Source organism: Somniosus microcephalus, chromosome 7, assembly GCF_052327205.1.
Source record: "Somniosus microcephalus isolate GS21.2 chromosome 7, FLI_Smic_1.0, whole genome shotgun sequence".
Taxonomy (NCBI): domain Eukaryota; kingdom Metazoa; phylum Chordata; class Chondrichthyes; order Squaliformes; family Somniosidae; genus Somniosus; species Somniosus microcephalus.
This window is the reverse complement of record NC_140993.1, coordinates 142661564-142680556: the sequence shown is the minus strand read 5'-3', so window position 1 is coordinate 142680556 and position 18993 is coordinate 142661564. Positions and strand designations below refer to the sequence as shown.

The following is an 18993-nucleotide window of genomic DNA, read 5'->3' as shown; positions in this document are numbered from 1 at the left end:
GCACCAGGGAGGCAACATACCATCCTGGAGTCTCGTTTGCGGCCGCAGAAATGCCTATCTATTCCCCTTACAATAGAGTCCCCTATTTCTATAGCTCTACCCCTCTTTTTCCTCCTGTCCTGTGCAGCAGAACCACCTCTGGTGCCAGGAAATTGACTGCTGCTGCCTTCCCCCAATAAGCCATCCTCCCCAACAATATCCAAAGCGGTATATCTGTTTGAGAGGGGGATGGTCACAGGGGACCCCTGCACTACCTGCCTGCGCCTACTACGCTGTCTGGCGGTCACCCATTCCCTTCCTGCCTCTGCAGCCTTTACCTGCAGTGTGAGCAACTCATTAAACGTACTTTCCATGATGCCCTCAGCTTTGCGAATGCTCCAGTATGTATCCATTCGCAGCTCCAGCGCCGCAATGCGGTCTGCCAGTAGCTGCAGCTGGATACACTGCCCGCACACATGGTCGTCAGGGACACAGGAAATGTCCCTGATTTCCCACAGTGCAGGAGGAGCATACCACAGTGCCGAGCTGTTCTGCCATGACTTACCCTTTAATTAATTCAAATTAAATTAAATCAAATCAATCCCACCAAATACACTATAATTAAATGATATACTCAAGGGCCCTTGTTTACCAGCAGTCCCCACTGCACAACAGAGACCGTAGAAACTATAAACCACAAAATTTAAGTTTGGAAAAAAGCGAGAAATACTCACCAACCAATCACTTACTTGCTTTCTGGTGACGTCACACTTCGATTACTTTTTACTTCTCTCTCTCTCCTCTCGCAGGTCCGCCTCTCCCACTCTCGGAGCTCGGTTTAAATCAGCCTCTCCCACCTGTCCTCTCGCAGGTCCGCCTCTCCCACTCTCGGAAGAGGATTGCAAATGTTACACCCCTGTTTAAAAATGGGGAGAGGGATAAACCCAGCAACTATAGGCCAGTCAGCCTAACGTCAATAGTGAGAAAATAATCAGGGACAAAATTAATTGGCATTTGGATAAGTATGGGCTACTAAATGAAAGTCAGCACGGATTTGTAATAGGCAAATCATGTTTGACTAACTTGATCGAGTTCTTTGATGAAGCAATGGAGAGGGTTGATAAGGGTAGTGCGGTTGATGTGTATATGACTAAGGTTGTCTCTTTGGAGCAAAGAAGGTTAACGGGAGATTTAATAGAGGTGTTCAAAGTCATGATAGAGTAAATAAGGAGAAACTGTTTTCACTGGCAGAAGGGTCGGTAACCAGAGGACACAGATTTAAGGTGATTGGCAAAAGAACCAGAGGTGACATGAGGAAATGTTTTTTTACACAGCAAGTTGTTGTGATCTGGAATGCCACTGCCTGAAAAGGTGGTGGAAGCAGATTCAATTGCAACATTCAAAAGGGAATTGGATAAATACTTGAAGGGAAAAATTTACAGTGATCTGGGGAAAGAGCAGGAGTGTGCAATTAATTGGATAGCTCTACCAAAGAGCTGGCACAGGCACAATGGGCCGAATGGCTTTCTTCTGTACTATATCATTCTATGATTCTAGCCAGTTTATTTGGGGGTAGTTGAAATTTCCCAAGATTATTATTCTGTGGGGGAGAAATTGAGTATAGCCCCGTTTGGGGCGCCAGCCTCGCCAGGGCGTTAAAAGTAGTGCCCCGGAAGCATTCGCGGCCGCCCACCGGAAATTGAGTGGTAGCGCCCCAAAGGGAAGCGCGGTGCTACTGGAGGCGCCCCGCATCCCTCTTGGGGCGCTGTGACTGAATATCGTGGCGCAACGTGCCGCAGCGCTACACGCTGCGGCACGTCGCACTGCGGTATTGCAGGCCTTCCTCCCCTTCTTAAAGGGGAGGGGCCTTGTGCAGCGCGATCTGGGGCCCAGCTGGGAGTGCAGGCAAAAGAGCCCGGCACCGAGGAGAAGTGCCGGGCTCTTGGAACGCAGCCGGCACTCCGCGGGGTGGGGGGTTCAGGAGGCCGGGGATGGGAGCGCTGGCAGGCGGCCAACAACAAAAATGGCCGCCCCGCACCTCTCCTTTAATTTGCGCCTCCCCAGCCGCAGGTAGGCCCCCCACTGAACCGGTCGGACATAGCGTCCAGCGGTAAAACAGGGGGCGCTTCCAAATATCGTGGCCGGGGCGTCAGCGGGGCGCTGCGCACACCGATGACGTCATCGGTAGCGGCGCAGCGCTAATGGCTAGCGCCACCACTAGCGTCCCGCAGAATTTAGCGGGAGGCGTGGACAGTGCCGCGCCCGGGCGCCAGTTGGCTTGCGACCCACTTAGCGCCCTCTTAAGGCGCTAACGGGTGGCGCAGCCAACTGAATTTCTCCCCCATGTCTTTTACCCATTTTGCAGATTTGCCTAGATATTTCTTCCTCCACTTCCCTTCCACTATTAGGTGGTCTGTAGAATATTCTTATTAACATGATTGATCCCTTCTTATCCTTTGTCTCAATCCATATGGATTCTGTTTCTATCTTAATGTTAATTATGTCCCTTTTTTTTACAGCCATTGTTATCTCTAATTAGTACGGTTACCCCACACCTCCCCCCTTCTTCCTTCCCTATCCTATCTACAGGAAACTTTGTGCTATCCGGCACCGACGGGACCGAGCTGTTGCCGTCCCATCAAAACTGCCGGACAAACCAGCGCTAATGTTGAAACATACGGAGATTTTGAGCTCCGTATCTGGCAACAAACCCTGTTGCTCAACTGCTTCTAAACAGTCGGCCGTACCTTGCAAGCGTCTCTGTAACTTAGCAACAGCTTCAGCGAGACCTTGCAGAGCCTGACTGGTTTGAAAAAAAAGCAACGAAAAGAAAAAAAACCTAACGAAACGGCTCCTGATTTTTGCTGGTGGCTCGAGCATTCCGGACAGTTAACCTCCGGATAAACCAAAGTTTCCTGTAAATATGTGTTATCCTGCAATATTTAACTGCCAGACCTGTTCTATATTTTGCCATGGTTCAGTTATCCCTATCCCCTACTACATCTGGCTCCTCACTACAGATTATTGCCTCCAGTCCCCTATTTTGGTTTGGATGCTGTGCACATTGCTGTACAGGCAAACTTAATTTGGTATTAATTGTTCCACTCACTTTATTTTTAAGTCACTTTATTATACTTATGTTCTACAACTGTATCTGTTCCCCAACCGTTTATGTTACCCTCATTCTTTACATTAGTCTGACCTTTACTCTCATCTCCTATTTCTTTTATCTTCAGGCTTATGTTATTTTCACTAGATCCCTTCCCCCATTTTACTAATTTAAAGTCCTATCCATAGCCCTCTATCTTTTTCCACATTACAACAGTGACTACACTCCAGAAGTACTTCATTGGCTGTAAGGCGCTTTGAGACGTCCGGTGGTCATGAAAGACGCTAAATAAATGCAAGTCTTTCTTTCTTTCCGCTAGGACACTGGTCCCACTCCAGTTCAGGTGGAGGAAGGAGGGAGATAAAAACTTTTGACTGGGGGTGGGGGGTGGTGGTGGGGAGAGGTGTGAAGAGAGAGAGAGAGAGAAGACCCTCTTGAATAATGGGTGGAGAGGAATAGACAGAGAAAAACCCTGGTGAGTGATGGGGAGAGAGGGATAAAGACCTAGAAATAATCTATTCGGAGGTCAAGGAGGGTTAGATAGAGACCCCATTAAATAGAGGCAAGATGAAGGACCTGTGGAACTGAGGCAACACCGTCAAAGCCAGGAGGGGAAAAAATTGACAAGGGGAAAAGCAGATCTTTAAACATTGAAAAGTGCAACAAAATATAAATTAGCCAAATAAGAAAATAGAACAAATTGTGAATTGATTTCTGGTTGATGCATGTTCCTTGATGGTTGGGGACAGGTACATAGCTGCCAGTGAGTACAAAACTGCTTTGCAAATTTACATTAGCTGTTAAAGAGACACAGCCCACCAGCAGCCCGGAAACAGTGCTACCTCTGCTAGTGATTTTATTCCTCTGGGGGCGCTGCCACCACTGGAGGAGCCTGTGAAAATCACTTTATTTGGCAGGTGTCAGGCGTGCCAGAACGCCTTGTTTGCTTTTGTGTGCTGCCAGTATTGCCATTGGTAGAGCAGCAAAGTAAATGTGATGTACAAATGTTCAAGTAATGACAAATATTTGAAGGGTATGAAAATGAAAAATTCTACATTACCTAAGAAATGGTTGGGTAAATAAAGATAGTAGTTTAGTTAGTTAAGAAGTTTCTCAACACCTGTCTGTAAGATGACATATATTGCACAACATGATATGATTTGTATGCTGTAACCATTTTTTCAACTTGTATTTGATTATCCATGTGTGTGTGTGTACAGGACACATCAAACGTTCTGTGGTGACCCTTCAGAAGCTGGTAGATCGTTACCCAGATGATATCTCAATTAAGAATGAGCTCGGAGTAGGTTATCTCCTATTGGGAGACAACAATAATGCCAAGAATGTCTATCAAGAGGTAAGTTGTAAAGAACTAATGCAGAAGGATATCAGAATTTCAGTGTGTGTTTTTTTCTAGAAGGGAATATTTGTTCCCCAAGTTTGAATTTCATGTTCAAAGAGAGCATATTCTTGGGAATATGTACTCCCGAATGCTTCATTTGGTACATGAATTACCCATCATGGAACTGAGCCACACAGACTATGAAGATACCAAGTTTAATCCACAATCTGTGCTAAATAAGCTGATCTCAGTTGGGTTATTGCTACAAATGGTACCTCAGCAACCCTGGGCTAAAAAGGGGGGAAAAATTAGTCTGGCATCCTACACTGGATTGCTTTTCAATCACCTCTGCTGGTAAGTGTGCCTATGTGGACGATGGGCAAGGACAGGATCAAGTTTAGCTGATTTCCCCGCTAGAATGCATTATCTAGGCTCATATATGAAGGTTGGCCACTTAGGCAAGATACTAGAGGATGGCTGGCACTGTGGAACTGTATCCTAGCATGAAGCAGCACCTCCAGGAAAGGAGGAGAGTAAATTGGAGGGATAAGAAAAAAATACTCATCCTATTCCACATAGTACTCATCAATGCAGCCAACTCCATTCCAAAGGTCCCCTCATCCCAATGTAGATGCGCAGAAGTGCTGATAGTTACTGTAAAAATGTAACAATCCATAGAACACTCCAATATCCCTCCAATCATGTGTGTTTCAGGTTATGCAAATGTATGCATTTCCTCCCTTGCCATATTTGGATAGGGTGATGGACAAAAGCGTTTTATTGAAAGACATAGAAATCAGATTATCAGTCAGTTAAAATTCAGGCTACGTGACATGTAACAAATTACCTGGAAACCATCTCAACAATGTACATAATCAGGCTGTTAAATTGGGCTTTACTTTGTGCATGCTTTGTTAAGAGAAAATACACATTATTAAACCTGATAAAAAAAAATGCACACACTGGATCAAAACTACATGTATAGCTCACAACCATTGCATACGTCTAAGGTATTTGGCAAATTTTATTTAGTTTGTTTATGAACAAATGATGCAACGATTTAAATAATATTGGAATGTGTTATTACGTTACTTGCATTTGACAAGATTGTGAAGAGAGCTCCTGGCTCTTGCCTCTTCCCAAATGAAGAAAATGTTTACCAGATACTTCTTCAGGAAGATAATACCCTTTTGTTACCTGGTGTCAGGCACAAAGCCAGAAAGTTAAGAATGAATGGAGTGAGAAAAGAAAGAGTCCAGAGACCAGACTCCGGAGAGAAAAGAAAGTGGGTCCATTTCAATTCTCTCAAATTTTTCCAGATAGTGTTGCCTGGAAACAACGGCCGCCTCTCTGTCTAGACTGCCAATCAAACTGTGCCAGAGCAGCCTCGCAAACATGTTTTCAGCTGTTTGTTTTCAAAAATTCCATTGCCATGGTTCTCGTCAGGATCAGAACCATGCCTCCTTTGTTCTCATTGACCCTATACTAACACAAGTCATTAACATAATTGCATGGTGTCCCTGAATAAAAAGATCAATCTGGAATTAGAATTAACCCATGGCTTCCTGCAGCCTTAGCTTTTAACCTTGTGGAAACTCGTTTAGTACCAAAATCCACAATTAGTAGTGCAGTGGTTAATGTGAACGTCCCACCCCAGTTGACTTTGCATCTCCTCACAACTTTTGTATTTACATTCTAAGCAGTTCATTTCCAGAAAAATAAGATGCAGTTCTTAACAGCCCATCAAAATAATTTTTTTCCAAATGAACATCTGTTTTATGGTTATTAAATAATTAAATATATTTCTTCCACAGTTTAGCTATTTACATCTCCTCATGTAGCATTACTAACCCCACCATTCCACAATGCTCAACCAGCCAGCTTGTACTTTTTAGAAATCTGCATGAATAACAAAAAAATGTTAAGTAATCTTGGATTTCATGGAGGGAGGGGCGGAGCAGTCAGGTGAGGGGAAATTTAGAAATCTAAAGAGAAAAGTCAAGACAATGGAGCAGTGTAGCAATTTGGGTAAAGATGAGCAGAGTGTGACAGGAAGGGACAGAGAGTTTATGGGTAATAGTGCATCAGCGAATAAGGTGAAAGCAGGGAATAATGATAAAAAGTTAAAATTAAAGCACTCGCAGCAAGATAGACGAATTAGAGGCACAAATAGAGGTAAATGGCTTTGATCTAATAGCCATTAGAGCCATTAGAAGTTGACCAAGGTTGGGATCTAAATATTCCAGGGTACTGGATGTTTCAAAAAGACAGGCAGAATGGAAAAGGAGGCGGGGTAGCCCTGATAATAAAGGATGACATAAGGACAGTAGTGAGAAAAGATCTTGGCTTGGTACATCAAGAAATAGAATCAGTATGGGTGGAAATAAGAAATAACAAGGAGCAGAAAACACTGGTGGGAGTAGTTTATAGGCCCCCTAACAGTAGCTATACCATTGGACAGAGTATTAATCAACAAATGATAGGAGCTTGTAACAAAGGTAATGCAATAATTGTGGGGGACTTTAATCTTCATATAGACTGGACAAAGCAATTTGGCAAAGGTAGTCTGGAGGATGAGTTCATGGAATGCATTTGAGACAATTTCCTAGAACAATAAGTCATGGAACCAACCAGGGAATAGGCTATTTTAGATCTTGTATTGTGTAATGAGACAGGGTTAATTAGTAATCTCATAGTAAAGGCTCCTCTGGGAAGAGTGATCATAATGGCCCAGAAATTCGGGTCTCCACGGGTGAGTACGCACGGGGTACTCACCCGTAGGCCCAACAGAAGTGCCGGTTTCCTGCATGCACGGGAAACTGGCACTTCCGTTCCCCTGAACGAAGGGGTTCAGAGTTCGAACGCGTGCGCGGAAGAGGCTGCGCGTGCGCATCGAACTTCGTTTTTTTTTTGCAGGTTTTCCCGGGAGGGTAAGTCTCCAGAAGTTACACATTTAAAAAGCAGGCGTAAGTCCTGCTTTTTACAAGGTAAGTGGTGAATTAATTAAAATTAAAACATTTTTTCCACAGGTTTATTATTTTTAAATACTTTAAAGCAAGGTAAGTTTATTTTTAGCCCCGTTAGAAAATACAATTATTTTTTTCAAAAATTTAAATTATTGTTTAAAATAGTTATTTCATGTAATTTATAGTTTATTTAAAAAAAAAATTATTTGAAGATTTAGTGATGTTTTGGGGCCGTAGTATTTATAAGTTTTGACAGCTCTTCCTGTCAATTTTATGAATGGAGCATTCCCTGCTCCGATTGGCTCCCCATGGCCCACGTGATCCCAGGGGACGCATCGAACTAACTACGCCCCTGGGATACGCAAGCACTGTGCGCCGGCAGCTGGACCAGGCCCTGGATCGGAATTCCATGGGGGCCCACAGCTCAACGGCCGGCGCGCAAGGTAAGTGCAGGCTGGAGGATTACACCCGCGGGAAGCCCTCGACCCGAATTTCTGGGCCAATATGTTAGAATTTCACATTGGGTTTGAGAGTGAAATATCTAAGTCCTAAACTAGAGTGTTAAATTTAAATAAAGCCAATTATGTAGGTATGAGGGGCAAGTTGGCTAAAGTAGATTGGAAAATTAGATTAAAAGGTGCGACAGTAGATAAGCAGTGGCCAACATTTAAAGATATATTCCAAAATCTCAACCAACGTACATTCTATTGAGAAATAAAAACTCCACGGGAAATGTAATCCATCCGTGGCTAATTAAAGAAGTTAACGATAGTACAGTATTAGATTAAAAGAGGCTTATAATGTTGCGAAGAATAGTAGTAAGCCTGAGGATTAGGAGAGCTTTAGAAACCAGAAAAGGATGACCAAAAATTGATGATAAGGGAGAAAGTAGAATGAGAGTAAACTAGCAAGAAATATAAAAACAGATTGCAAGAGCTTCTACAAGTATGTAAAAAGGAAGAGTAGCAAAAGTAAGTGTTGATCCCTTAGAGGCTGAGACAGGAGAAATTATAATGAAGAATGAAGAAATGGCAGAGACTTGAAACAAATATTTTGTATCTGTCTTCAGAGTAGAAGACAAAAAAGGCATACCAAAAGTAGTGGGGAACCAAGGGGCTAATGAGAGTGAGGAACTTTAAGTAATTAAGATTGGTAGAGAAAAGGTACTTGAGAAAATAATGGGACTAAAAGCTGACAAATCCCCTGGACCTGAGGGCCTACATCCCAGGGTTCTAAAAGAGGTGGCTGCCGAGATGTTGGAAGCATTGGTTGTGAGCTTCCAAAATTCCCTAGATTCTAGAACGGTCCCAGCGGATTGGAAGGTAGCAAATGTAACCCCGCTATTCAAGAAAGGAGGGAGAGAGAAAACAGGGAACTATAGGCCAGTTAGCCTGACATCATTTGTTGGGATTATACTGGAATCCATTATTAAGCAAGTGGTAACAGGGCATTTAGAAAATCATAATATGATTAGGCAGAGTCAGCATGATTTTATGAAAGGGAAATTGTTTTTAACAAATCTATTTGAGTTTTTTTGAGGATGTAACTAGCAGGGTAGATAAAGGGGAACTAGTGGATGTAGTATATTTGGATTTCCAAAAGGCATGCGATAAGATGCCACACAAAAGTTTGTTATGCAAGTTAAGGGCTCATGGGGTTGGGGGTAATACATTAGCATGGATAGAGGATTGGTTAATGGACAGAAAACAGAGAGTAGGGATAAACAGGTCATTTTCCAGTCGGCAGGCTATAACTAGTGGGGTGCTGCAAGGGTCAGTGCTTGGGCCTCAACTACTTACAGTTTATATTAATGACATGGATGAAGGGACCGAGTGTAATGTATTCAAGTTTGCTAACGATAAAAAGCTAGGTGGAAAAGTAAGCTGTGAGGAGGACACAAAGAGCCTGCAAAGGGATATAGACAGGCTAAATGAGTGGATAATAAGGTGGCAGTTGGAGTACAATGTGAGGAAATGTGAGGTTATTCACTTTGGTAGGAAGAATAGAAAAACAGAATGGCCTAGAAATTCAGTATTGTTAGCGCCCACTTAGCGCCTAAAGAGGTCTTTAGCGCCGGCGCTGTTGGTAGCCTGGAATTCAGTGTAGCGCAAATGGTGGCGTTAGCCGGTAGCGCTGCGCCGGCACCGATGACGTCATCGGTGTGCGCAGCGCCCCGGTTCCAACGCGATGCCGGCCCAACGCCCAAATTCACTTGCCGCCGCCTCACCCGTAGCGGGCGCAAGGAGCGTTTGTAAAACGGGGCCTTGCAGCTCCGAGAGGCCGGGGCGTAAAGGAGGAGTTGCGGCCGTCCGCTTTCCCGGCGGCCGCTTGGCCGCTCCTTCCTCCCCGGACTCCCACACCACCCCCCCGCGAGCCCGGCACTTCTCCGTGGTGCCGGGCTCCTTTGCCGGGGGAATCCAGCGGCGATCTCACGGCTGCAGGCAGCTCCTCCTTAAGAGAAGGAGGAGGCCTGCAGTACCCCAGCCTGCTGCACCGCATCGGGTGGCGCAGCGGCAGCTGGACGCCTGAAACTGACTTTCAGCGCCCCAAGCGAGGTGGCCAAACCCTGCAATAGCGCCCGCCTCCCTCTTGGGGCGCTGCAACTGAATTTCAGGCGGGCGCTACGGGAATCCGGGCGAGCGCTAAATTTCGGGCGCTAAATACCTGGCGCGGCGATAGCGAAATTCTAGGCCAATATTTCTTAAATGGTAAGAAACTATTAAATGTTGGTGTTCAGAGAGATTTAGGTGTTCTCGTACAGGAAACACAGAGTTAGCATGTAGCTACAGCAAGCAATTAGGAAGGCAAATGGCATGTTGGCCTTTATTGCAAGGAGCTTGGAGTACAAGAGTAAGGAAATCTTGCTGCAATTGTACAGGGCTTTGGTGAGACCACAGTTTTGATCTCCTTATCTGAGGAAGAATATACTTGCCTTAGTGGCGGTGCAACGAAGGTTCACAAGATTGATTCCTGGGATGAGAGCATGGTCCTATGAGGAGAGATTGATTAGATTGGGCCTATACTCTTGAGTGTAGAAGAATGTGAGGTGATCTCATTGAAACATATAAGATTCTGAGGGGGATTGACAGGGTCGGTGCTGAGAGGTTGTTTCCCCTGGCTGGAGAGTCTAGAATTAGGGGCATAGTCTCAGGATAAGAGGTCGGCCATTTAAGACTGAAATGAGGAATTTCTTCACTCGGAGGGTTGTAAATCTTTGGAATACTCTACCCCAAAGGGTGGATATTGAATCATTGAGTATATTTAAGGCTGAGGTAGACAGATATTTGGACTCATGGGGAATCAATGGATATGGGGATCGGGCAGGAAAGTGGAGTTGAGGTCGAAGATCAACCATGATCTTGTTGAATGGCGGAGCAGGCTCGAGGGGCTGTATGGCCTACTCCTGCTCCTAATTCTTATGTTCTTAATCCCCCATATGTCCTTTTATAAAGTGATTTCAATGAACATAAGGATCATGAGAAAGGGAACCTCCCATAACAGGAAAAAAAGTATTTGAGAATACGAGGCAGAAAAGCAGTGAGGTTTATGTGACAATGCACTCACACAAGTTATAGCTCTGATGATTCCTCTTTTCAGTGATCTACCTATTACTGATTCACTTGTCAGCCAGCGATTAGGGACCACTCAGGCTAGTTAGCAGACCCATCTTAAAAATGTTAATTCGATACAATTTAAATATATTTGTACAGGAAATCAAGATTAATTCAGCTTGAAAGAAAGACAGACTTGCATTTATATAGCGCTTTTCACGACCATCAGACGTCCCAAAGCACTTTACAGCCAATGAAGTACTTTTTGAAGTGTAGTTGCTGTTATAATGCAGGAAATGCATCAGCCAATTTGCGCACAGCAAGCTCTCAAAAGCAGCAATGTGATAATGACCAGATAATCTGTTTTAGTGGTGTTGATTGAGGGATAAATATTGGCCAGGACACCTGCTCTTCTTCAAAATAGTGCCATGGGATCTTTTACGTCCACCTGAGAGAGCAGACGGTTTAATGTCTCATCTGAAAGATGGCACCTCCGACAGTGCAGCACTCCCTCAGTACTGCACTGGAGTGTCGGCCTAGATTTTTGTGCTCGAGTCTCTGGAGGGGGACTTGAACCCACAACCTTCTTTCTTGGGCAAGGGTGCTACCAACTGAGCCACGGCTGAATAGGTAGTTCACTTTTATTTTACATTTCAGCAAAGTGATGTGTTGTTGCAGGTTCTGGCCCTTGCTCCAAATGATGGATTTGCTAAAGTTCATTATGGATTCATCCTCAAAGCTACAAATCAGATAGCTGAGAGCATTCCATATCTTAAGGTAAGCACTGCACTGGCAAGGTTAATTCAGCCAGAGTTGGATGTTGCAGCATGTTTGAACACCAGAGCCCAGTCAGGTGAATGGAATACAAGTTACTTTTCTAGTATGACAGTTTTAATGCTGCCAACTAAAATGGATATGATAAGCCAGCACTGAATCAGCAGTTCCACCAAATCCTGTTTTCCACTACATTAGCACCTGCTTTAATACCAGGTGCATTAATTTTTGAAGCCCCTTCTGAGCTGACCTTATGCGACCTTCACAGCAAATCAATGCCTTACAACTATCATTAGTGTGCTTGGTAAATTTGTATTGTGGCATACCGACTCTGGCCTGTTCACAATGATGCATTGTACATTAGCAAAATGTTGTGGACTGTTCAAATCAGTTTCATGTTGATCATTGCTGACAGTGTGAAGTTAAGAGGTGAGGAGGGATATTTTCATCCTAATATCTTTATTCAAGTGGGAGTTAGATCCCTTTTTCATTATTGCTTCATGTAAACGTAAAGCTGATGGTACAAATCGGGTTGCAGAGGATAAGACTAAGTTATATTGGAAATTAATGGAAATGTTGGTGTGGTGCTGAGACAGTAGGAGTGTTCTTTTAAGGTTTCAGTACATGGCCAGAGAAATGTAAGAAAACTGCATCCTGCAATCACATGATGCTGCTTCATTCAAAGTGGAACAAGATTTAATTCCCATGTCCTTGATGAGTGTAAAATCACATTGCTGCTCAGCTTGCGCAGTTAGTTTATTAGACTGGGCAGTCATGAGATTCATGTGCATTTTTGCCGGTTTGCTACATTATTTGTAGGGGTATGGTAGCATAGTGGTTATATTACTGGACCAGTAATCCAGAGGCCTGAACTAATGATCCGGAGACATGAGTTCAAATCCCACCACGGCAGCTGGAGAATTTCAATACAGTTAATTAAATAAGTCTGGAATAAAAAGCTAGTATAGAGTTATACAGCACAGAAAGAGGCCCTTCGGCCCATCAGTGGTGACATTGAAACTACAGGATTTCGTAAAAACCCATCTGGGTTTTTAGAATGTTTTTTAGGGAAGGTTACCTGATCTGGCCTAAATGTGACTGCAGACCCCACAGATGTGGCTAACTGCCCCCTGGAATGGCCTAGCAAGCCACTCGGTTGTACCAAACCGCTACTATGGTCCACCCGGCATTCACCTAGGCACTGGACATGACTAAGGCACACCCAGCCTAGTTGACCCTGCACAGTCCTCCTCAATAACATCTGGAGACTTGTGCCAAAATGGGGAGACCTGTCCCACCGACAGGACAGACCAGCAGAAGAGGTGGCACGGTGGTATACAGTCGAGAGGGCATGGCCCTGGGAGTCCTCAACATTGACTCCGGACCCCATGAAGTCTCATGGCATCAGGTCAAACATGGGCAAGGAAACCTCCTGCTGATTACCACCTACTGCCCTCCCTCAGCTGATGAATTAGTACTTCTCCATGTTGAACACCACTTGGAAGAAGCACTGAGGGTAGCAAAGGCACAGAACATACTCTGGGTGGGGGACTTCAATGTCCATCACCAAGAGTGGCTCGGTAGCACCACTGGCTGAGCTGGATGAGTACTGAAGGATATAGCTGCCAGACTGGGCCTGCGGCAGGTGGTGAGAGAACCAACACGAGGGAAAAACATACTTGACCTTGTCCTCACCAACCTGCCTGTCGCAGATGCATCTGTCCACGACAGTATTGGTAGGAGTGACCACTGCACTGTCTTTGTGGAGACGAAGTCCCCTCTTCACACCGAGGACACTGTGGTGTGTGACACTACCACTGTAAATGGGATAGATTCAGAACAGATCTAGCAGTTCAAAACTGGGCATCCATGAGGCGCTGTGGGCCACCAGCAGAATTGTATTCCACCACAATTTGTAACATCATGGCCTGGCATATCCCTTACCCTACCATTACCATCAAGCCAGGGGACCAACCCTGGTTCAATGAGGAGTATAGAATTGCATGCCAGGAACAGCACCAGGCATACCTAAAAATGAAGTGCCAACCTGGTGAAGCTACAGCACAGGACTACATACATGCTAAACAGTGGAATCAGCATGCTATAGAAGGAGCTAAGCGATCCCACAACCAACTGATCACATCAAAGCTCTGCAGTCCCGCCACATTCAGTCGTGAATGGTGGTGGACAATTAAACAACTAATGGGGGGAGGAGGGTCCATAAACATCCCCATCCTCCACGATGGCAGAGCCCAGCTCGTGGTGTATTTAGATTTTCAGAAGGCATTCGATAAGGTGCCACACAAGAGGTTATTAAACAAAATTAGGGCTCATGGGATTGGCTGTAATATACTAGCATAGATTGAGGATTGGTTAACAGATAGAAGACGGAGATTAGGAATTAACGGGTCATTTTCGGGTTGGCAGGCTGTAACTAGTGGGGTACCACAAGGATCAGTGCTTGCGCCTCAGCTATTCACAATCTGCATCAATGATTTGGATGAGGGATCAAATGTAATATATTCAAGTTTGCTGATGATACAAAGCTGGGTGGGAATGTAAGTTGAAGAGCATGCAAGGAGACTTCAAGGGGATATAGACAGGCTAAGTGAGTGGGCAAGGACATGGCAAATGGAATATAAGGTGGAGAAATGTGAAGTTATCCACTTAGGTAGGAAAAATAGAAAAGCAGAGTATTTTTTAAATGGTGACAGATTGGGAAATGTAGGTGTTCAGAGGGACCTGGGTGTCTTTGTACACGAATCACTGAAAGTTAATATGCAGGTACAGCAAGCAATTAGGAAAGCAAATGGTATGTTGACCTTTACTCTTATACTCAAATCCTCTTGTAATAAAGACGTCTTACTGCAATTATATAGGGCCCTGGTGAGACCACACCTGGAGTATTGTGTACAGTTTTGATCTCCATACCTAAGGAAGAATATACTTGCCATAGAGGGAGTGCAACGAAGGTTCACCAGACTGGTTCCTGGGATGGGGGGATTGAGGAGAGAGTGAGCAGACTAGGCCTATATTCTCTGGAGTTTAGAAGATTGAGAGGTGATTTCATTGAAACATACAAAATTCTTACAGGGCTTGATGGGGTAGAAGCAGGGAGTCCAGCACCAGGGGGGTCACAGTCTCAGAATAAGGGGTCAGCCATTTAGGACTGAGATGAGGAGAAATTTCTTCACTCAGAGGGTGGTGAATCTTTGGAATTCTCTACCCCAGAGGGCTGTGGAAGCTCAGCCTTCGAGTATATTCAAGGCAGATCGCTAGATTTTTGTATATTAAGGGATTTGAGGGATATGGGGATAGTTCAGAAAAATGGAGATGAGGTAGAATATCAGCCATGATCTTATTGAATGGTGGAGCAGGCTCGAAGGGCCAAATGGCCTACTCCTGCTCCTATTTCTTATGTTCTTATGTAAAAGACCAGGCTGAAGCGTTCACAACCATCTTCAGCCAGAAGTGCTGAGTGGATGATCCATCTCTGCCTCATCCTGAGGAGCCTGTCTTCAGCCAATTCGATTCACTCCCAGCTGTTATGCTGAAGACTTGTACTCCAGAACTAGCCACGCTCTAGCCAAGCTGTTCCAGTACAGCTACAACACTGGCATCTACCCGACAATGTGGAAACATAGAAACATAGAAGATAGGAGCAGGAGTAGGCCATTCGGCCCCTCGAGCCTGCTCCGCCATTTAGTGAGATCATGGCTGATCATCCAAATTCAGTACCCTGTCCCTGCTTTCTCCCCATATCCCTTGATCCCTTTAGCCTTAAGAAATATATCTAACTCCTTTTTGAATATATTTAATGAATTGGCCTCAACTGCCTTCTATGGTAGAGAATTCCACAGGTTCACCACTCTCTGGGTGAAGAAATTCCTCCTCATCTCAGTCCTAAATGGTTTACCCCTTATCCTTAGACTGTGACGCCTGGTTCTGGACTCCCCCGCTATCGGGAACATCCTGCATCTAGTCTGTCTAGTCCTGTTAGAATTTTATAAGTTTCAATGAGATCCCCTCTCATTCTTCTAAACTCAACAAATATAAGCCTAATCGACTCAATCTCTCTTCATATGTCATTCCTGCCATTCCAGGTATCAGTCTGGTGAATCTTCGCTGCACTCCCTCCATGGCAAGAACATCCTTCCTCAGATAAGGCGACCAAAACTGCACACAATACTCGAGGTGTGGTCTCACCAAGGCCCTGTACAACTGAAGCAAGACATCCTTGCTCCTGTACTCAAATCCTCTCACTATGAAGGCCAACATACCATTTGCCTTCTTAACCGCCTGCTGCACCTGCATGCTTACCTTTAGCGACTGGTGCACAAGGACACCCAGGTCTCGTTGCACTTCCCCTTTTCCCAATCTATTGCCATTCAGATAATAATCTGTCTTCCTGTTTTTGCCACCAAAGTGGATAACCTCGCATTTATCCACATTATACTGCATCTGCCCAATCACCCAACCTGTCCAAATCATACTGGAGTTTCTCTGCATCCTCCTCACAGCACACACGCCCACCCAGCTTTGTGTCGTCTGCAAACTTGGAGATATTACATCTAGTTCCCTCATCTAGATCATTAATATATATTAGGACCAATCCCTGCGGTACCCCACTAGTCACTGCTTGCCACTCGGAAAAAGACCCGTTTATTCCAACTCTTTGCTTCCTGTCTGCCAATCAGTTCTCTATCCAAGTCAGTACCTTACCCCCAATCCCATGTGGTTTAACTTTGCACGCCAATCTCTTATGCGGGACCTTATCGAAAGCCTTTTGAAAGTCCAAATACACCACATCCACTGGTTCTCCCTTATCCTACCAGTTACATCCTCAAATAATTCCAGTAGATTAGTCAAGCACTTTTGTAAATCTATGTTGACTTTGTCTGATCCTGTCACTATTTTCCAAGCGCTCTGCTATTACACCTTTTATAATGGACTCTAGCATTTTCCCCACTACCGATGTCAGGCTTACTGGTCTATAATTCCCCGTTTCCTCTCTAGCACCTTTTTTTAAATAGTGGGGTTACATTACCTACCCTCTAATCCATGGGAACTGTTCCAGAGTCTATAGAATTTTGGAAGATGACCATCAATGCATCTACTATTTCTAGGGCCACTTCCTTAAGTACCCGAGGATGTAGATTATCAGGCCCTGGGGATTTATCGGCCTTCAATCCCATCAATTTCCCTAACACCATTTCCCTACAAATACTGATTTCATTCAATTCCTCCCTCTCATTAGGCCCTATGCTCCCCGAAATCTCTGGGAGGTTATTTGTGTCCTCCTTTGTGAAGACAGAACCAAAGTATGTATTTAATTGGTCTGCCATTTCTTTGTTCCCCATTATAAATTCCCCTGATTCTGACTGCAAGAGACTTACGCTTGACTTCACCAATTTTTTTCTCTTCACATATCTATAGAAGCTTTTATAGTCAGTTTTTATGTTCCCTGCAAGCTTACTCTCATATTCTATTTCCCCCCTCTTAATTAATCCCTTTGTCCTCTTTTGCTGAATCCTAAACTGCTCCCAATCCTCAGTTTTGCTGCTTTTTCTGGCCAATTGCCCAGGTATGTTCCATCCACAAAAAGCAGCATAAATCAAATCCAGCCAGTTACCGCCCCATCAGTCTACTCTCAATCATCAACAAAGTGAAGGAAGGTGTCGTCGACAGTGCTATCAAGCGGCATTACTCACCAATAACCTGCTCACTGATGTTCAGTTTGTGTTCTGCCAGGATCACTCCGCTCCAGAGTTCATTACAGCCTTGGTCCAAACATGGACAAAAAAGCTGAATTCCAGAGCTGAGGTGAGAGTGACTGCCCTTGAAATCAAAGCAGCATTTGACCGAGTGTGGCATCAAAGAGCCGTAGTAAAATTGAAGTCCATAGGAATCAGGGGGAAAACTCTCTACTGGCTGGAGTCATACCTCGCACAAAGGAAGATGGTTGTAGTTGTTAGAGGCCAATCATCTCCGCCCCAGGACAGCGTTGCAAGTGTTACTCAAGGCAGTGGCCTCGGCTTCATCAATGACCTTCCCTCCACCATCAGGTCAGAAGTGGGGATGTTCGCTGATGATTGCGCAGTGTTCAGTTCCATTCGCAACGCCTCAGATAATGAAGCAGTCCGTGCCTGCATGCAGCAAGACCTGGACAACATTCAGGGCTGATAAGTGGCAAGTAACATTCGCACCATACAAGTGCCAGGCAATGACTAGCTCCAACAAGAGAGAGTCTGATCACCGCCCCTTGACATTTAGCGGCATTTCCATCGTTGAATCCCCCACCATCAGCATTCTGGGGGAGTCACCATTGACCAGAAACTTAACTGGACCAGCCACACAAATACTGTGGCTACAAAAGCAGTTCAGAGGCTGGGTGTTCTGCGGCAAGTGACTCACCTCTTGAACAACATTCCCTCTAAGCTGCGCAGTTGCCCCACACAGCTTGGGACCGGTCTTTTCAAAGTTAAGTTTTGCACAGCACACGTGCAAAACTGTGATTGGGCTGCACAGCACCTTAAAGAGGTCGCACACCCAAATAAAATGTGATAGAATACTCTTTGTTTGCCTGGATGAATGCAGCTCCAACAACACTCAAGAAGTTCGACACCATCCAGGACAAAGGAGCCCGCTTGATTGGCACCCCATCCACCACCTTAAACATTCACTCCCTCCATCACCAGCGCATTGTGTCTGCAGTGTGTACCATCTACAAGAAGCACTGTAGGAACTCACCAAGGCTTCTTCGACAGTGCCTCCCAAACCCGCGACCTCTACCACGTAGCAGTCAAGGGCAGAAGGTGCAAGGGAACAACCAGTCACACACCATCCTGACTGGGAAATATATTGCCGTTCCTTCATTGTCGCTGGTTCAAAGTCCTGGAACTCCCTCCCTAATTACACTGGGAGTTCCTTCACCCCACCGACTGCAGCGGTTTAAGGCGGCGGCTCACCACCACCACCTTCTCGAGGGCAATTAGGGATGGGCAATAAATGCTGGCTTTGCCAGCGACGCCCACATTCCATAAATGAATTTTTAAAAACTAGTTGCACTTTGTTGTGGAGAAATAAAATTAATTAAATCCGCACACTAGTCTGTAAATGGTAAAATAGCCAAGCAGTTTATTACGCAAAATTATTCAACAGTACAATACAAACAGTCCGCGGAGGTACCTATGGGCTGATCAGGGAGACAGCTTAGAGCTCCGCAGCTCGTTCCTGGCTGTCTCTTCTATTGTCTTCGATCTCCGGTATTTA

At 44.9% G+C, this 18993-nt stretch overlaps 1 protein-coding gene across 6 annotated transcripts in view; it reads left to right on the top strand.

Annotated features, from left to right (window-relative positions):
• The window catches only part of unm_hu7910 (un-named hu7910), a 426260-nt gene that overhangs the window by 293065 nt on the left and 114202 nt on the right, over positions 1-18993 (top strand). For all 6 annotated transcript variants that reach the window (XM_085993023.1, XM_085993021.1, XM_085993025.1 and 3 more), the window contains 2 exons: positions 4309-4445; positions 11626-11724. In XM_085993023.1, the coding sequence (XP_085849149.1) occupies positions 4309-4445; positions 11626-11724 (236 nt within the window). The remainder of the gene's footprint in view (positions 1-4308; positions 4446-11625; positions 11725-18993) is intronic.